This window comes from Micropterus salmoides, unplaced genomic scaffold, assembly GCF_014851395.1.
Source record: "Micropterus salmoides isolate LMB-PRFRI ecotype aquatic unplaced genomic scaffold, ASM1485139v1 Ms_hic_scaffold_3917, whole genome shotgun sequence".
In the NCBI taxonomy this organism is placed as follows: Eukaryota; Metazoa; Chordata; class Actinopteri; order Centrarchiformes; family Centrarchidae; genus Micropterus; species Micropterus salmoides.
The window spans coordinates 2,943-23,267 of NW_024043281.1; the positions used below are offsets into that span (position 1 = coordinate 2,943).

General features: G+C 36.5%; 1 protein-coding gene and 1 long non-coding RNA gene across 6 annotated transcripts; both read right to left on the reverse strand.

Annotated features, from left to right (window-relative positions):
- Nucleotides 1-1,002: 1,002 nt before the first annotated feature.
- On the reverse strand, nt 1,003-4,982 carry LOC119885089. Its single transcript, XR_005441165.1, has 3 exons — nt 4,955-4,982; nt 4,776-4,805; nt 1,003-1,750 (listed from the first exon to the last, which is right to left on the reverse strand). It is a non-coding gene; the product is annotated as an uncharacterized LOC119885089 (long non-coding RNA).
- Nucleotides 4,983-7,730: 2,748 nt separating this feature from the next.
- On the reverse strand, nt 7,731-19,856 carry LOC119885090. Of its 5 annotated transcripts, none has more exons than XM_038695329.1 (20): nt 19,698-19,856; nt 19,462-19,533; nt 18,074-18,171; nt 17,759-17,802; nt 16,943-17,228; nt 16,598-16,641; nt 15,870-16,158; nt 14,523-14,564; nt 14,070-14,113; nt 12,939-13,227; nt 12,643-12,668; nt 12,093-12,372; nt 11,666-11,709; nt 11,107-11,383; nt 10,739-10,767; nt 10,195-10,480; nt 9,988-10,092; nt 9,566-9,686; nt 7,884-7,927; nt 7,731-7,786 (listed from the first exon to the last, which is right to left on the reverse strand). In XM_038695329.1, exons 3-16 carry the CDS (start codon nt 18,090-18,092, stop codon nt 10,310-10,312), a joined length of 1,884 nt encoding a protein of 627 aa, XP_038551257.1. In that variant the 5' UTR covers nt 18,093-18,171; nt 19,462-19,533; nt 19,698-19,856; the 3' UTR covers nt 7,731-7,786; nt 7,884-7,927; nt 9,566-9,686; nt 9,988-10,092; nt 10,195-10,309. The 5 variants fall into 5 exon arrangements, with proteins under 5 accessions (XP_038551257.1, XP_038551255.1, XP_038551256.1 ...); XM_038695327.1 differs by having other exon boundaries at nt 9,566-9,733; XM_038695328.1 differs by having other exon boundaries at nt 9,566-9,733; nt 19,462-19,536.
- Nucleotides 19,857-20,325: the final 469 nt, after the last annotated feature.

Consider the following 20,325-nt stretch of genomic DNA (forward strand, 5'->3'; position numbering starts at 1 on the left):
CAATCAAAAAATAAAAAAATTATTTGTGTTTTCATTTGCTTTCAAGCTGATGTTAAATTAAGTGAAGATTGTTATTTGTCTATAGAACATAGAAAATTATATAAATTCTTGTATGTGTAGGTATGATGCAAATTAGCGACAATAGGCATAAATGAGAAACCAGGGCTTGCAAAAGGTTGCTAGGTTCGTATCAAATATGCACCAACAGCATTGGGGGAATCCATGTGCTATCTTGGCTTGCAGTCTGCAAGGAAGGTATGATGCAAATTCGTGACAATCGGTGTCAAGGGTTTTAATTATTCAGGAAAATCATATGTTATTGTGACTTGGCCACTGACAGACAACATGGAAAATGTAACCAAGAGTGTTAAACATTGTCCTGTTTCTGCACCACAGTCCATTATAAACCACATTAGATAAAGTTTATACAATATGGCAAGGAAAACACATTCATTCTCTTTGTGATTATGGACCATCGCCAAAACTGCCCGCCATCAATATCTGGTCCACTGCCAGATCATGGTGCTTTGATAGCAGCAAAACAAAATAAAAGCGTGACTGCAATCTTGTATTTGAAGTTGAACTGAGCTTTTACTTTGAAAAATTCTGAAGGACATTCAGTCTGTAGCTGCTTGACACACCTCTGAAAGAGCAGTCAGAAAACGTGATTCCCCTGAACGTCCACTGCCTGAATGCAAAAGCTTCTGTATTGATGGTGGATCAAACACCGAAACAAAAACAGTGCAGCGCATGCCGTGATCTGAGAAACGTTCGCTGCAGAATCCATTTGTTGAAGAGAGAGAGAGAAAAAAAAAATTGTACAAAACCTCAAACCTTGGGTTACAAGTCCTCCACCTTATCAACAGAGTTAACCAAACAACACATTGATGCAAGTTAATATTATAGCTTATATTCCTTCCACCATTTAATGGTTGAAACTTTTGTTCCAATTCAAAACTTATTTGCAGACCCCTGCAGTATATTACTACTTTTCTTCTTCTAACGTACGTATTCAACACAGTGATGAGTGTCTACACTGCCTGAATTCTACCAGAAGCAGAAGAACGTAGTGACGAAACGCGCTCTGTAGCGCTGTTTGTCCGATTTCAGCTACTGTAGAAACAGACAATGCGTGGAAGGGGGTGCCCGGTTATGCGATATAAATGGCTCATTCTAAGGTAATAAAAACATAATAGTTTATTATGTAAGGTCTTTACACACCACTGAAAACATGGTTATGGATCTTATATTGCATTTCTGTCGATAGATCCTCAGAAAAGTTACACACTGAACCTTTAAAAGTGTAATGAGACAGAAATCACACAATTTTTAACCTTAAAGTCATCTAACCTGAGTTATGATTGTGTTTACATCTGTATTTCAAATCAGCTCATAACATCAGTAACCATCCAATAACTGATTTATAGTTTAAGCAAACATTTCTAGGAGAAATGGTTGCAGTTCCAGTTACCCTTGGATTCTGAACTGGTGTCTAGCAATGTCTGCACCAGATCATTCCTGTTTATTGTCCTGAAACCTTCTTGGTCACCTCCACAGACTGTTGGTGTAGGTCTGCAGCATCAGATCCACTAGATCAAACATGTCTGCATTCTCCAGTCGGCTGCTTGGGATGCATGGGAGGCCTGCCAGGATGTCACCGTCCTTCAGGAACCACTTGAATTGCTTGAATTCTTCCAATTTTAATGTTGCAGCATTTTCAAAAGCCTCTCTCTATCCTTTGTGACTTTTGCTGCCTGATGAATTTACAGCAAACAAACAAGATGTTTGAGTATAACTTAATTGATGGATTGAATATTATAGTTTGAGTTTGGTTTTTCATCACCATTTAAAGTACTGGGTGATTTCCAACCTGCATCTTATTGAATGAAAGCTGTGCTGTGTAGAGTCAGAGTGATGTGACATTACTCACTTGCAGTGGAGACAGGTGTTCATGTTCATGAAAAGAAATAAAAAAAACAGTGGCTGATTTAACATCTGATTTTAAACATTTAGTGTCAGTCTTATTGATTCATAAAGATTTACATAGTTTTTTTGACTAAATGACCAACAAAGCAAATGCAATCTTGAATCTATCACTCTACTTACTGTGATAAAATGATCAAATAAAGTTGATCAAGTGCAGATACTCTCTGACTGTAATGAGCTGTGATTTAATCTGATCTTAGCCTGCTAGTGTTGTATGTTGTAATACAGCATACAGTGGCAGCATTTGGCTCATATATGGAAGTGAAGTGTGTGTGAATGTGAAAATATTATTTGGCTACATAGATTCGCTAAACTCCAAAAACTCTCATTGGCAAAGAACAAAACTTTCAGCTAGCAGGTTGCAGCTCATATCCGCGGTTGCTAATTAACGTTAAGGCTGTGAGTAACTTGATAAAAGGCCAGAATTAAACATGTTGGGTTTGTGTTCTCTTTCCAGTCTGTGCTGGTACTCAGACAAAAATACAGAGGCACAGCAAATAGTTTTCTTCAATGATTAGAGATATAGGCTTCGTCTCACAGAGACTCTTGCTTCATTTAACTTGTCCTCTACTTGCTCTTTCTGGTTTTGAAGACACATTTTTTAGTCGCCTCATTGCCTGCCTATATTTGAACCACTCAATAGATAAGTGTTTGAAAGGTCTACATCATCATTGTCATTTCACATGAGCTTCTAAAGTGAACTCTTAAAGAATACTTTTAGTATTTTAGTAAGTAAAAGCAGCACAGATATTGGAAAACTTTCATTCAAAAAGAATTGTTTGGATTTTTTTTTAGCGCATTACGTGATTGGGAAGATTGTCAAGCAAAGCCAATTCAAAGAGTCTGAGAGGCCAAAAGCAATCCAACATTTGATTTCCTGAACTAAGCAAATCTGAAGCCTTGTGTCATTGTGTAACTTGATATGCAATGTATTTGACATTGCAGTGAATTGCAAAGTAAAACTGAAAAAATATTTACACCACAATACCTGTTGAGCTTAAAGAGGTCATATTATGCTTTTTGGCTTTTTTCCCCTCTCCTTTATTGAGTTTATATCTTTTTTGTGCATGGATTAGGTTTGCAAAGGGAAAAGTCCAGCCCAAAGGAAAACTCTGCTCTGTACTGCCCTTCAAACAGCTCGTTTGTAGTCCAGCCCTTTCCCTTTCATCCCTATGATGACACAGCAAAATGCTCGTCATAATGCTCGCCAAGTGGCTAGTTCAACACACCCTCGAAACACTGTCATTTGGGAAAAGCTTTTTTGACAATAAATATTAGTTTAGCTTAAATATTGTTGCTGTAAATTCAGAGGTTATGGTCTCTTTGATCATTTGCCATGACAATGTGCAGATAGTGGAAATGCAGGTGGGATCATCCAGTGAGTTTACATGCATTTAGTAGCAAGGTTACTCAGCATATAAAGGCAAAGGATTTCAGTAATCAGATTTTCCCTACCAACCTTTTTTGGGAGCATGGCTTACTGAATGTACACTCACCTAAAGGATTATAGAAACACCTGTTCAATTTCTCATTAATGCAATTATCTAATCAACCAATCACATGGCAGTTGCTTCAATGCATTTAGGGGTGGGTCCTGGTCAAGACAATCTCCTGAACTCCAAACTGAATGTCAGAATGGGAAAGAAAGGTGATTTAAGCAATTTTGAGCGTGGCATGGTTGTTGGTGCCAGACGGGCCGGTCTGAGTATTTCACAATCTGCTCAGTTACTGGGATTTTCACGCACAACCATTTCTAGGGTTTACAAAGAATGGTGTGAAAAGGGAAAAACATCCAGTATGCGGCAGTCCTGTGGGCGAAAATGCCTTGTTGATGCTAGAGGTCAGAGGAATGGGCCGACTGATTCAAGCTGATAGAAGAGCAACTTTGACTGAAATAACCACTCGTTACAACCGAGGTATGCAGCAAAGCATTTGTGAAGCCACAACACGCACAACCTTGAGGTGGATGGGCTACAACAGCAGAAGACCCCACCGGGTACCACTCATCTCCACTACAAATAGGAAAAAGAGGCTACAATTTGCAAGAGCTCACCAAAATTGGACAGTTGAGACTGGAAAAATGTTGCTTGGTCTGATGAGTCTCGATTTCTGTTGAGACATTCAGATGGTAGAGTCAGAATTTGGCGTAAACAGAATGAGAACATGGATCCATCATGCCTTGTTACCACTGTGCAGGCTGGTGTGGTGGTAATGGTGTGGGGGATTTTTTCTTGGCACACTTTAGTGCCAATTGGGCATCGTTTAAATGCCACGGCCTACCTGAGCAGTTTTTGGACCATGTCCATCCCTTTATGGCCACCATGTACCCATCCTCTGATGGCTACTTCCAGCAGGATAATGCACCATGTCACAAAGCTCGAAACATTTCAAATTGGTTTCTTGAACATGACAATGAGTTCACTGTACTAAAATGGCCCCCAGTCACCAGATCTCAACCCAATAGAGCATCTTTGGGATGTGGTGGAACGGGAGCTTCGTGCCCTGGATGTGCATCCCACAAATCTCCATCAACTGCAAGCTATCCTATCAATATGGGCCAACATTTCTAAAGAATGCTTTCAGCACCTTGTTGAATCAATGCCACGTAGAATTAAGGCAGTTTCTGAAGGTGAAAGGGGGTCAAACACAGTATTAGTATGGTGTTCCTAATACCTTTAGGTGAGTGTACTGTTGGTGTAGCTATACTGTTGGTCAGACCGACAGAACGTAAGTTTTTCACACTCTGACAAAAAAATTTTTCTAAATTCAAACGATTTGAAATGTCTTACCTTGCATATTAACCATGCTTTGATATTCACCTGGGAAAAAAGTGCAGAGATAAAGAAAACATGAATATTTTGCTGCTGCCTTATCAAACAGAAGATGATGCTACATCTGCTTAATGATGCATATTCAACAGAATATGGTACAGTGTAGCTAAATTCTTGTCATATTATCTTAAAATAACCTTTTCGAATTTCATGGGTCCACACTGGGACGGTCATTTTTTTGTGTGAGGTTGAGCGTGAAGTTTCTGTCTGGATTTTCAATGTAAACTTCAAAGAAATTTGGGCCTCTGCTTTCACATCTGAGCTTTAAGTCCTGTGAAACAAAATTAAAAAATAATATAAAAAGTAAATGGACTTTGTGATAGAGTACACCAGAATTTCTTTTTTCTTTTTTTTTGCATGTTTTCAAAAAAGGTTAAAAAAATTGGGGTGGGCCAGAGATGGAACAGCGAAGGATCCAAAGCCTGCATATGAGTTCTATGTAGGCCCAAAAATGACGTCAAAACCCTGACATCCAGTCGCCACGACAGATGTAACCGTATTGTTTAGATTACAAACTCCGTGTGAGTTTAAAAGTCATCAGTGATGCTGCATTGGTCTTGTAGGTGGGCCCACTGAGCCAAGAAACTATTTGTTGGCGCAGCTATGTAGCTACCAGAATTTGATGTTTCTGCCGTTGCTCTACGTCATTAAACCATGCTTATGCTGCGCAACCATGAGCAGAAGACAGTGGTGCCAACAGGAAGTAGCCATGTAGTAGCATTTCATAGGACCAAAACTGGCTTCATTACTCTCCATTCAAACCTGCGGGTAGCCAGTAATATAGACTACTGTCTATAGGCAAAATAAACAAACAACTAGACAGGCCTCATGACAATATGCCTGCTGTATCTTAAAATGTTTGTCTCAAATGGATGATCACATATATCGGGTTAGCGAGTTATGACTTCAGATGAAGTACATTTTATTGTCATGAAGACATCACAAATTTCTCATCTTGTTAGCTCAAGATAATAAATACTGCTCATATTATTTAGAGATTTTTAATAACTACGATATTTGTATGTTAACATGCTATCTCTCCCCTAAAAATTTGATAATGAAATAATAATTATTAGAGAAAGCCCTAAAGTAAGAGTTTTTCCTGCTGATTTTACGTTTCAAGCACAAGTCTCTCTTGATTTAAAGTAAAGGTTTTAAACACTACAGTATCATAAATAGGTTACAATTTTTCTGCCTTTTTACTGATATTGTGCTTTTCACTTTAATTTGGGCAGCACTTCCAGTGTTTTTAAGCATGCTATAAAACCTCAAAAACCAGACGTTTTGAGATCCATCTAATCCAAACACCATGCTTAAATGAAACAAGAAACTGCAGTTGTTGGTATCATTTCAGATTTTTAAAACATTTATAAAATAAAACTGAAATGGAGGCAAGTAGAACAGAAATTATCCTTAAAGTCGGAAAGGGTGTTGATCTCTGAGATTTCATCACTACAGTAGCTGGAGAAAGAAACAAGCCTATAGTGCCACACAGCTTGTGTATGGGTGAGTGGAGAGAGGTTTATACAAGACTTCAAGCCTGACAAATATTTTAGAAAAAGTATGCCTTTAACTGTACTGTTATAGATTGGCCTAAGACCTTTGTGTGAGACTATAGTATAGTACATTACCAAAACAAGTAGGTAAAGTTAGATCATTTTGTCATGTTTTCTTGTTTAAAATATCCAAAACCAGAGAAACTGTTGTTCGACCATACTCATCTTCTAGTGTCTTTCTAACGTCTGAACCACAGTTCATTCCATAAATTTCAGTAGTCCAAACCGTACTTTAGGAGAAACTTTTGCACCATTCACATCTGCCTTTAAGATGAAACGATCACGCATTTTCAGGGACTTCTCTGGATGTGGCTTTCTGATTACTTTGTATCCATAAGATACATTCCTGTTGTCCATTGCCTTAAAAAAAAAAAAAAAACACGGTTACATTGGCCAACATTTTTTGTGTGTTGTGTATTTTCTGTGGTGTCTGTATCTTATTCTGATTGGTATTGGTAAAAATAAGATATTCAGTAACCTCTTGTAGACCAGGATCACGTGGGATCAGATAAACATGCAGTGTCAGGAATGCTGTGTTGGTCTGATATATTAACACATTACAGTTTATTTTCACTGGAATGCCAGCTTTCATCAAGACTGCTCTTGGTGAAAAAACTGGTTCAGACAGCTTGACATGGGACGACGTGACCTCAGACACTTTTTCCACAACATCTCCACAGTCATCTATGTGTAGGACTGCAAACTTGTCAGATATTTTAGGGACATCATCTGCACAAAATACAAGAACACACAATTAGTCAGGAGGAAGGAATTGTGTCAGTTTTTTGTGCACTTTACAAAGAATTTTGTACATTTCTTCATGTCCACTTACCAATGCAGATCCAGTGTGGCAGGTACACATCATCAAACCTTCCAGCAATGACTGTGATGTCCATTAGGGGACCTGCAGGTATGTATTTGATGCTTTCCATCCTCTCCATTGGTTCCTCCCAAGAGCAAAACTGGTACCTAAAGCTGACCTTTTCCTTACAGGCCCAGCGCAAGCCAGAGACACTGCATTCAAAGTGGTTTCCTGCTTCAGACTGTAGGCTAAGAAGTGAAGAACAAAACTAGTGAGTTTGTATTAATTATTGTATTAAGGGTGCATCAAGAAAAATGTACTGTACATTTTGGGAGTATGTGTCTTGTGTTTATTTGGTGCAACATGTATTGCCACCATAATTGTCAGATTGCATTGGTATAAATAGGGATTGCACAGAGAAAGATTTAGGTTGTCCTTCTGTAAAGACAAAAAATCCCTAGAAAAGAGCGTAACTGTTTCCTCTAGTTGCAGGTTGCTGTGACGCAGTATTTCGGATGTTATTTTGGTTATTTTTACCTGTAAGTTGGAGCCTCTTCTGCACCTTTACTGTTCACTTCAGGTATTAGTTTAGTCCAGTCACTGGAGTCCTGCTGCAGAGGACAATCATTTTAAATAAATAAGTTTCTTTCAGCAACATCACAAATGAACAAATAAATTACAAATACACTGAATAAATTAATGAATTACCATAATGGTTCCACAAGCCTCAAGCTCCAAACTCCTTGAAGGCCCTTGTAAAAACACATTGGATTAAAAACAAATATGATGTTATGTTGACATATAAAATCATATTGTAACTTTCCATATGTTTTGCTCGTATACCACTATGGGTTACTTAGCTCTGCTCTAATATGAGAGCAATATTTAACAGTAGGTAGTGTTTTAACATTATAATATGACAGTAAGTCTAAACAGTCTGTCGCAGCCGTTAAAATAAATTGTTTAGTTAGGCCAAATATTATGAGCATTGTTATTCAGGTTATGTGTAATATGAATATTTTATTATAACTTTAGGTTACATTTGTTTCATATAGTATACAGACTGGTCATGTACTGCCCCACCTTTTACTATTAGGCGCAGGTAATATTGTGAGTTTTCAGTAAATGTTAGGGACTGGAGCGTTTTTGATATACAGTCTTTTCACCACTATCGGAGCACTTTTTATGGCATAAATGGGATTTATTATAATAAAAATAAAACAATTATTATTATGATAAACAATAATCTGGTTAGAACAAATGTGAACACAACACGCACTGTGTATTGGCAAGAATATGGCAATGCGATTCATATCACGATACAGGGTTACAATTCAATATATCGCAATACTGTAAGCAAGGCAATATATTGAGATTTAAAAATATATATATAACTTTAGGTTTGTTTTTCGTAAAAGAATTTCTGGTTTACGTTGTTTAACCTGTCAATTTTTTTCTGGATTAATCTATTTGTTGTTTGGTCTATAAATTGTCAGTGAGTGTTTGCCAAAGCCCAAGATGATGTCCTCAAATGCCTTGTTTTGTCCACAACCCAAATATATTCAGTTTACTGACATAGAGTAAAAAAAAATAGAAATATTCACATTTAAGAAACTGGAAGAAGAAAATTTTTACTTTTTTTCTTAAAAAAAAAAAAGAATCAAACCGATTAATCAATTATCAAAAGAGTTGGTGAATAATTCAACTGTCCCTTGACGGACACCGGCTTACATTAAGTCCTGCCTCCTATTCTGCATCTGATGAGTACCGTTGTTGCTGTGAGTGCTACAAATGAAATTCATTTCACTCCTATTGTATTTGATGAAGAAATCTCAGAGAACGATATTGTGAAATCTTAGCAAATAAAAATGCTGCAGACACCACTGCTAGTAAGTGAGGGATTTTTGTTTTGTTTGTGTGTTTGTAGTTTGGGAGCTTTAAAACTTTAAGGGTAAAGATTTGGACTTTTTAAATTGTGGATTTCAAGAATTTGAGAAGCAATCTTTACACCAAAACGTGTAAGGCCTACATTTCATAATAATGAGACTGCATTCTCAAAATGCCATTTTTAAATGTTCTTATGTCTGAGGTATCATTTTGTTTAGATTTGATATTAGATGTCAGCACATACATTAGTTACAATGAAATTAATTTAATTGGATGACATTCAGTTTAATTAAGTTACTTTCATACTTTACTTTCATGAGAGTCTAGTTATTCTATTGCTGTGGACTGTGTTACAAGACAGTCTACAGTCATGCTAGTGGCTCTGTGAGGCTGTCATCTTAGTTTAGTGTTTTATCATTAGTTAATTGGCACAAATCACAAACAACAGCTGAGCCTGATGGAAATGGTAGTTTTGCAGGTATTTGCATTAAAACATGGTTGACCTGATGGTTGTGCCAGATGAAAAGTCAGCCAATCACCAAAGTGATTATGGTTTAATCCTCTAAGCACCACAAATGTATGTATAAGATGTCATGGTAATCCATCCAACTTGCTGGTGGCACTCTAGGAAAAGTCCAGGGATCATTAAAGACAGTATGATCCATTGTTTTCTGCACAAAATGCCATGGCAACAGTTGTTGTTAATTCAGTCCGAACCAAAGTGGCACATGACCAACAAACAGAGGCATTGTCAGTTCTAGATAATATAACAATAAAATATTTAAAACAAATAAAATGGCTGCCTGGCTGTCCACGTATATTTTGAATTATGAAAACAAAAAATTTAAGTAAAATAATACAGACCACACTCTGTATACCAAATTTTTGATATTCAAATAATACTGTTTTTTTTCTCACAACTTACCTTTAGATCCTGAGCTGATGTCTGACAACTTCTGCACCAGATCAGTCATGTTCATCTTCTTTAAAACCTTCCGTTCAATTGGCTGCCTGGCTGTCCACATGTATTCTGAATTAGGAAAAAAAAAAATTTAAGTAAAATAATACAGACCACACTCTGTATACCAAATTTTTTATATTCAAATAATACTGTTTTTTTCTCACAACTTACCTTTAGATCCTGAGCTGATGTCTGACAACTTCTGCGCCAGATCAGTCCTGCTCATCTTCTTTAAAACCTCCCTGGTCACCTCCACTGACTGTTGGCCGTAGATCTCCACCATCAGCTACACTATTTCAAATCTGTCTGCCATCTCTATCTGGTGTCTTGGGATTCTTGGGAGGCCTTCGTTCACGTGTTTGTGCTGCAGGAGACACTTGAATTGCTGGAGCTCCCCAAAACTTAAATCTTCCAGTGTTTCGAAAAGCTTCCTCTGAAGTGATGTCATGTTCACTTTCTGATGGATTCAAAGTGATCAGAGAGGCATTTATGTGATACCTTCACTGTAGTGATAAAACATTCATTTATTTGCATCAACATAAGTTTCTGATTAATGAGACAATTGTATGATTCATTTAATCATTCGGTGATGTTTCTGGTTTAAAAACCTTAGTAAAGAGGTGGTCTTTACTATCACTATGAGGATAATTTTAAACCTGTCCCTATTAAATGATAGTTGTGTTGTGTTACGTGTGTAATGTGTAACATTACTCACTTTCTGGAACTGTTTAGACAGATGTTTCTCTGACAAGAAAGAAAAACAGAAAATGACCGATTCAAAATCATAAAATTGCAAACAGCATTAATTGCAAAATAACACTAAAATCTGCTCGCTTCTGACATCATAAAAATCAATCAGAGAGAGAGAGGTTGGACACCATATCATCAACACCTATTAAGTAACACTAACATTAACACAATTGTTGAAAGATTCTTGTTCAAAATGTGTCAAAGTATATAATTTACACTGTTGGCAAATTAAAATATTCAGTGTGTCAGTGAGGTGTTGAATCATTTTGTTTCTATTAATTATAAAATCTATTTATGAGACACAAAGTTGCAGTTTTGTCTTCTGTCTCTAACCTTTGGGTCCTGAGCTGGTCTCTGACAACCTCTCCACCAGATCAGTCCTGTTCATGTCCATGAAAACCTCCTTGGTCACCTCCACAGACTGCTGGCCACAGGTCTGCACCATCAGATTCATTAGTACATGCGCACTGTTTACCCCGTCCACTTTGCTCCTTGGGATTTGTGGGAGGCTTTTCTGGAAGTACGTAAACTGCAGCAACCGCATGAATTTCTTGAGCTCCATAAGACTCAAATACTCCAGGGTTTCCAAAAGAATCTGTTTAACAGCTGCCTGAAAAATTCAAAGAATACGTTAAGCAAATACATTTATTACATTCCTGTGACAGAAACAGAATATTTTATTATTTATTGTCAGAGCATTTAATTATTTGATTGCTGTCAAGCTGTAATGAGAATTTCAACAAAAAATATAACCCCAGCTTTAACGCTGTGAGATCCATCCAATTTAAAACATTTGTTTTGGTTTGTGTCATCATTTATGATGTTCAAGATGAGGATGGTTTTCAACTTGAATCTATTGAATGAAAGGTGTGATGTGTAAAGTCAGACTCACTCTCTCGAATGGTGCAGGTTGATGTTCATCCACAGAGTGTTTCTCTGAGGAGAAAAGAAATTCATTATAAGCATTATAATCTGATTTAACACAGAGTAATAAGGCTCAGTAACTTTAAAAATAAATAAAACAAATTCACTACAAAATGATATCATAGACACATTTACAATCTAGTCCTGTAACAAATAAAAAACTAAATAAACTCAATAAACCCATAACTTTCAGATTTTCTTGCGAGTGTGACGTGTGTTTATTAAATTCATTGATGATTTACTGATCCGTTTTTATATTCACATTGGTGATGATACTCATCATTCACTCAAGCAGACTCACTTTTTTTAAATCAGAAATTAGAAAATGTATTTATTAGACATTTATGGGATACGTGATAATGCAATGTGACATTTTTTGGTCTTCTTTGTCTTACCTTTGAGTCCTGAGCTGGGCTTTGTCAACCTCTCCACCAGATCAGTCCTGTTCATGTCCATGAAAACCTCCTTGGTCACCTCCACAGACTGTTGGCCGTAGTTCTTCACCATCAACTCCACTATTTCTGCTCTGTCTGTGTGTCTCAACGTCCATGAGATGTATGGGAGGTCCTGGGAGACAATCCACTGCAGGAACTCCTTGAATTTCCTGAGTTCTTCATTACTCAAATCATTCAGGGTTTCCAAAAGCAGCTGTTCAACAGCTGCTATTGTTGCGACCTGAAATGATCAATACATTCAATGGGAAATGTGTGTCTCTGCATCTCATCAATGGTATAGGTTCCTGTGGTAATTGTTGTTGCATTGTTTACAAAATGTTTACTTTTTTAAATGATTACTCTGTTTGTGTTATCTTTTTTTTGAGAAACACAAAGTAAAAGCAAAAGATTACCTTTGACCCCATTTTCATTGTTTCATGTTTTGTTTAACGCTTTAAAAACAGTTTAAAGTACGATAAATAGAAGTTTCATCAGTGTTTATTTTGCTTACTGTCTGGATCAGTGCAGAAGGTTTCTCTGAGGAGAAAAGTGGTAAAAGTAATGAGTGATTGATCCAACATCTGACAATAAACAATGTTATTAGGCAATACGGCTTTCCAAATATTTATAAAACACAAAATTACACTTAAAGCTGTTTATATATAAAATATAAAAAAAATTACATATTAAATGTATTTTTAACTCCTCTAGTGTGTGTGTGTGTATATATAAAAAGACATAGCTCTTAAACTTATGAGACACATGTTAAAGACCACTTTTAACATGAATTTGTCTTTATTGTCTTACTTTTGGATCCTGAGCTGCCGTCTGACAACCTCTGCACCAGATCAGTCCTCTCTATCCTCTTTAAAACCTCCTTTGTCTTCTCCACAGACTGTTGGCCGTAGACCAGCACCATTAAAAACACTGCAACCTGCATGTCTATTGTCTCCAGCTGCATCAATGAGATGTCTAGGAAACGTCTGCGCAAGTGAAATTGTTTTAGGAGGACTTTCTTGATGTTCCTAAACTCCCCGTCACTCAAAACAGCCAGCGTTTCCAGGAGCAGTTCTATAACAGACGCCATCATTTCCACCTGGTGAATTAACAGGAAATGTTCATGGATCAAAAGTGCAGTTAATCAGCTGGAATGATTTTTCTGCTCACATCTCATCAATGTCTGTGTTGTAGCTGTGTGTAGATGTGGATGTGTTAAGAGTACATCACCCATATCACACAAGGTATTGATACAGCTGGTAATATTTGTCCAGTTGATCACATATACCTGTTTTTTTTACAAATCACTTGTACGTTTACGTTTTTCTCTTTATAAACATTAAGGTAATTCACTTTTATCTTCTTCTTCTATCTTATCAAGTATTTTATTTCTGTTAACAGGTTCATGACTTTTTTTTTACCTGCTTAAGACATTTGTCATGTGACAACATGACAAACTGAATGCAGCTCCGGTATAGCTTCAAAACTTTTTATCAAAACTAGGATTTTGGTTTGTTCATAATTTATCATATTTAAGGTGAGGATGATTTTGAACCTGAATCTACTGAATGAAAGCTGTATGTGATTATTTTCGTTATTGATTAATCTGCCAATTGTTTTCTTAATTAATTGATTTATAGTTTGGTTAATAAAATGTCTGAAAATAGTAAAAAAATACCAATCCCAATCAGGTCTATGATGATGTCTTCCAGTGTCTTGTTTCGTCAGACAACAGCAAAAAAACTCAAAGACATTCAGTTTACAATGATACAAAACAGAGAAAAGAAGAAAATCCCCACAACTGAGAAGCTAGAACCAGAGAATGTTTGGCATCAGAAAAAACACCTAGCAAAATAGTTGCAATTTATTTTCTGTTCAATTAACTACTGGATTAATTGTTTCAGCTTTAGTTTAACGTCAGACAAATGTGACATCACTCACTTCTTGGATCAGTGCAGGCCAATGTTCATCTGCAGAGTGATTTTCTGAGGAAAAAGGAGAGAAAAAAGACTAATGATTAATCAATCATCAGGCTTTATAATCAGACACTGTCAGACTATATAAATTCTAAGAATAAGGATTCATTGCAAAATGGACAGAATCAGAATTAGCTTTAGGTCTACACGTACAAGGGCTGTGTCAAAAAATGTGTAATATGGCAGTTTGTATAGTGAATGCAAAATATCATCACAAAACAAAGGCAGCTGGTCTGTATCAATAATACATGTATTGCACAGATCAGTAAAATGAATGTAAAACACTAATAAAATGCAATAAAAATGTGAAATATGGGGTCCGGAGTCATTATGTGTGTAGATTTACAGTCTGAATGTCCTTTGGAAGAAACTGTTATTTACATGTTATTAGTGTTTTCATTTTTTAAAGGGCACCTACCTTTCTCTGTGGTACCAAATGCTTCAGCTGATGATCCTGCAGCTGCAACATGTTTAATGAAAATTGTAATTATAATGATAAATACACTGTGTGTAGCATTTTTGCATACTTGTTCTAACTATAATACTCAGTCTTGAGAATAAAAAGCCTTTAATATTTCAGTGGCAGGTATGTGAGGGAAGAAAAGCCATTCTAAAGACAATTCAACAGACTCATGTGCAGACAATTATGCAACATCAGCCAAATTCCTATCAGGCCATATACAACACAAGACTGGAAATATGTGGCCAATAAAGAAGAATATTTTCAATGAAAATATGTTTAGAGCCTAGACCTTTGTAAAAATAACATTTACAAAAAAGAACCAAAGTCAATAGATTCATACATACATAATGTGAGATATATTCTACATATAAAGTCTAACATTTAGGAAACAGTGTCCATACACTTTGACTGCGTTTAAGTACCATTGGTGTAAACACAGCGTTCACCAACTCTCATGTCACCGGAGCCTTGCCCTCAACCTGCTGAGTAGATATTGACAGGCCAGGTCTGTGTAAAGATGTGGGCATAAAAGTCTTTGATTTTCTGGTGTTTGGCAGCATGAGTGCCATTTCGTCCAGACTGGACATTTACCAGAAGCAGCCTTAAGTTGAAGCTGGGCCAGCATGGCTCTATCTTTCCTCTGCTCTAGGGCGATCACAGCCCCTGCCGTGGTGCCTGGTCCTGATTATGTACATAAACATGCATATTGAGCAGTAGTACAATATCAGCACAGGAAATGCTGGGTTCAAAGTAAAATTCATTAAGCTGATCCATATTGGGGCGATGTGCTAGGAGCAGCCGATCGAACACAGCTACTCTATGGCTCAGAAGGAACAGTATTGTAGTATTGTGAGGGAACGCAAAACATATTTCGAGATAACACAAAAGTAGTCCTCAAAAAATCTTCTGCCCTGACCTTTAGGGGGCTCCATGATTTTCACATTTAGTTTAGCATTTTTTGGTTTTTGCATGCATAAGTAACTTGAATTTCTTAAATTAGGCACTTCAAAACAGAAGTACTAATCTACAGAGTAGGAAACACATTGCTTTATTTTTTTGGACGATGGACAGCTAACTGTGGAAGCTTCTTTTGTTAAGTTTTGTTGAGACTGTGTTAGAGAGGTGTTGATTCAACTCTTTGGTACTTTTTTGTCATAACATCTACTGTATGGTTTTTGCATTTTTTATACTGTGAGCTGCACTTAATAATTTGCCTTGCAAACTAAGCACAAACGATTGACTTAATCTGTGCATATGTATGTGTTATTATAAATTAACGTGACAATTTCTTCTTTATTTTACCTGTAGGTCCTGAGCTGGTCTCTGACAGCCTCTGCACCAGATCAGTCCTGTTCATGTCCATGAAAACCTCCTTGGTCACCTCCACAGACTGCTGACCGCACATCTCCATCACCATATCCACCACTGCGCCTCTCCTGTCTGTCATGAGCATCACTTTCCATGAGATGTCTGGAAAGCTCCTCGGGAAGAACCTAAACCGCAGCAACCACTTGAACTTCTTCAGCTCCCAGTAGCTCAAATATGAGAGTGTTTCCAAAAGCAGCTGTTTAACAGCCGTCATCGTTGCCACCTGGAACATTAAGTATAAGTAGAAAAAAATTATATACTTAAAGAGAAAATATGTTATTTCTTCACTGTAAAAAAAAACAAATCAACATTTACCGTTTAGCATCTTATCAGTGTCATTATTTTAGATGTTTGACTGTTTTTAGATGTGCTTTTCTACAACATCACCTAAGCTATGGATACATTTGGAAATTTTCTGTTTTTTAGAGCAGAGGATAATTACTATTCCTTCCCTGATTAATAAAAAAGATATTTTTCAATATCATGTTTTGGATTTTGTTCAATTCTTTGAAAAAAAGATTATCGAGCTCAACCTAATCTCAGCTTCAATTCTGTGAGAAACATCAAATTTAGAGGTTTGGTATCACGATATGATTTTAAACCTGCATCTTATTGAATAAGAGCAGCACTCTGCATGGTCAGACAGGTATGGCATTGCTCACTTTGTGGATCAGTGCAGACATGCGTTCATCGACAGAGGGTTTTCCTGAGGAGAGACAGGACATAAAAACGAGTGACTGACATCAGGCAAAAATGCTTTGTAAAAGAATTCTAATATCAAGGGGTCAATACGAAATATACTCAAACCTTATCAACAGTTACATATTTTTTATATTTCACATTAATCATTAATTTTATTTTGTACACCAGATGATAAGTCTTCTTCTCTCTACATTATAAACTATATTATTCATAATGTGAAGAGAAGACGTTTGTAACATAGCTTATAAACTTAGGAGACATGTGTCAAGTATGATTTTAACATGTTTTTGTCTTTACTGTCTTACTTTTGGGTCCTGAGCTGCTGTCTGATAACTTCTGCACCAGATCAGTCCTCTTCACCCTCTTTAAAACCTTGTTTGTCTTCTCCACAGACTGTTCGCCATAGCGCTGCACCAATAAAAACACCGTGTCCTGACGGTCTCTCATTATGAGCAACTTCTGTGGGATGTCTAAGAAGTGTCTGTGGAAGTTTGTTTGAAGCAGGAAATCCTTGAACAGCTGAAACTCCCTGTCACTCAAATCTGCCAGCATTTCCAGAAGCAGCTCTATAACAGACGCCATCGTTTCCACCTGGTAAATATATTGGAAATCACTTCATGTTCACATCTCATCAATGTCTGTGTTCAATTGATGATATTTGTCTACTTAAGCACATTAACATTTTTTTGTTTTACAAACTGCTTCTATGTGTAAATGTCTTTAGTAACGTCAGGGTTACAACCCTTTGTTCTATTTTAAAAACAGTTTATTTCCATAAGAAGGTACGTGTTGCATCTTTTCTTCTAATATAAAAAAGTAATCAAATACACTGATTTACTTTTTTCTGTTTTTAAAGAATTGTGAATTCCTCTCTCTGTCAAAGTAAGAAAAACTGATCAAGGAGAATACCGAGGTAGATATACAGGTAGATATAACACATTCATTCTTAAGACCCCATGTGTACATTATGTAGCTTGATCGGTTCAATTCAGTGAGAAAACTTACTTTAATGTTCAATCTCCATCAATTATAATGTTCGAGATCAACAAGATTTTCAGTCTTCATCTACTGAACAAAAGCTGCATTGTGTAAAGTCAGAATGATGTGACATAGCAACTCACTCTCTGGATCAGCGAAGGCCCCTGTTCATCCACACGGTGTTTCTCTAAGGGGGAAAGAAATTAAAAAAGACCTCAAAGTAATTAATTTAACATCAGTCTTTATGAAGATTTATAATACAAAGGATTTAACCCCAAAGTCAAACTTAAATCTCCGTAACAGTGACAATAGCTCCGTTATGATTTTCCAACAGTGTTAATGGATTTGGATGCATTTGTTTTTGCAACATGGAAAAGTAAAAAAGTATTTTACTCCAGCTGATGGACTTTCCTATTTTTATGTAATAAAATATAAAACATATATTTTTCTTGCCTTACCTTTGGTTCCTGAGCTCATGTCTGACAATCTCTGCACCAGATCAGTCTGGTTCCTCTTCTTTAAAAGATCTTTGGTCAGCTAAAATGTGATGGCAGTACTACAATAATAAAAACATTGAAATAAATAAACCTGTTCAAAATATACTTCCTTTGTTCAACTATGTGGAAAATTAGGAAACAAGTTTATATTCAGACCTTGTGTTTAGAGTTGACAAGCAGAGATGACTGTGTATATAATACCTGCACACCTACCTTTGTATTTACATCAGTTGCTGCCGCTGATGTATGGCAAATTCAGACTTCAGAACAATGTATTGTTCTTAGACATTCTGCATACATCTGTTGTCTTATAACCCTAAATGGTAAAATGAATGTTGTCTTTCTTTAACGATCAGAGCAACAAGAAAACAAGGACATTTTCAGCCAAAGAAAAAAATTTAAGAAATGAAAAAACAAGTTGCAGGATAAGTACATGGCAAATTATGAGCTTTTGAAGCACAATCCACCAAAAAGGTACAAAGCAGAGTGCGGTAGAATAAGCTAACGTTACACTTTTGAACTCATTCAATCTGAACTAAAGACACAGTGTAGTCTAAAATATGTCAACTGTGACAAATGTCCATAACTAAATCCTGGAGCACAAAGTGAATACAAAACACATAGATAGAGACCCATAGTATTTAATTTCCAGTGACACAAAAGAGAAAAGTTCAAGTTCTTACATTTGAGAAGCTTAAAATGCTAAACCAGAGAATGTTTGGCATTTCTACTTGATTTATAAAATGACGTGATTGATGACCAGACTGAATGACCGGATTATTAAAATAATGAACTATAAATTAGACATTTCCATTAAAACAATTTAGTATTAGTCTAACACTATTAACATGAATCATGGTGTTGTGATGCCATCTGAGCTGGGGCCAGGGGCCCTGTCCTTAAATAGAGACAGGACAACTGTTATTTTCTCATTATGCTAATTAACCGAGCATGGCTGTTTTTCTCTCACACTCACTGCATCGTTGTGTTCTTATTTCTTATCTGGCAGAAATGTTGTGTCAAAGCACTTTGGATACTTAGCAAGCAACCTGTTTTGGACATACAAGCTAGTTAAGTGTCAGCTAGTAATGCATCATTAGTATTAAACTTATCATCAGGGGCGCCGCCAGGAATTTTGGGCCCCATGACAAGAAAATCTAATTGGTCCCACAATGCATGAATATATATAAATAAATGTATATATATATATATATACACATACATACACATACACACACACATATACATTTTCTTTTTTGTTATTGAAAAAAAGAGCTAGAGAGACAGAAATCCCCACAGACTCCATGGAATGACGCTAACTGGCGTGTCATTAACACAATGTTGCTCACCTTCTTCACTGGGACAGGGAGGGGGACAGTTATGGGGAGACTGGGGTGCTGCTGACTCATCTGTTGTTAAGTCTGCTAAAATGACAATGATTTAATGTAAATATCTTGCTAAACGTTTTTCTGCACTGATGAAATATTGCTGAATTGTAGGCTAGCACTAGTCTGTAGCTAGCTAGTTTATTTCACTATGGACATTAATCCAGCAGGTTAATCCACACAGATTGTAGGCTACCCACCTTTCGTGGTGAAAAACTGGGTTACTGATTGGCATCCCTTCCCTTGTCTTTCACTCTCTCTTTTCTCTTTCCTTTTTTGAAAACCAGATTTTGGATTTCTAAGCAACATTGCGATCACTGTATTTCGGCGCATCTACTAACTGCAACTAAACACCATCGAGTGCACTAAGGCAGGACCAAACCAACTCATGCACATACAGGGGGGTGGTTGGTCAATATCGATGTTTACTTTAGGTCAATGTGGATATTTTATTTATTTAATCTTTTATTGCCAAAAACAAGTGAAAACAAAAAGTTTGTTCATTTTATTATTATATTTGAAATATATACTTAATGATTGTTTATATAATGTATAATAAAATATAATTTTATATTAGTTTTTATGTATTTTTTTGGAATTGTCCAAACTTTTCCCCCCTATACAGCGCCCCACATATTAATGTTAATAGCTGCCACGCCTCAAGAGGAAGCAAAGCTAAAAGTGAAACTAAAAACGAACCTATAACGTTAAACGTTATAACTTATTACCGTTTTTAAAACAACTTAGTGGCCTAGCTTCAGTTGAAATCTGTCCACTTATGTTAATAATTGCAGAAAACCATGAACGGGGCTGCTATTTGATAATAAC

What these genes read in the sequence shown, in the direction of transcription:
- LOC119885090 (XM_038695331.1), bottom strand. An exon ending in TGTCTGCACTGATCCACAAA is followed by an intron (nt 16,159 to 16,597) that starts GTGAGCAATGCC and finishes TTAATGTTCCAG; the next exon opens with GTGGCAACGATGACGGCTGT. An exon ending in GCCCAGCTCAGGACTCAAAG is followed by an intron (nt 11,710 to 12,092) that starts GTAAGACAAAGA and finishes TTTTCTCCTCAG; the next exon opens with AGAAACACTCTGTGGATGAA.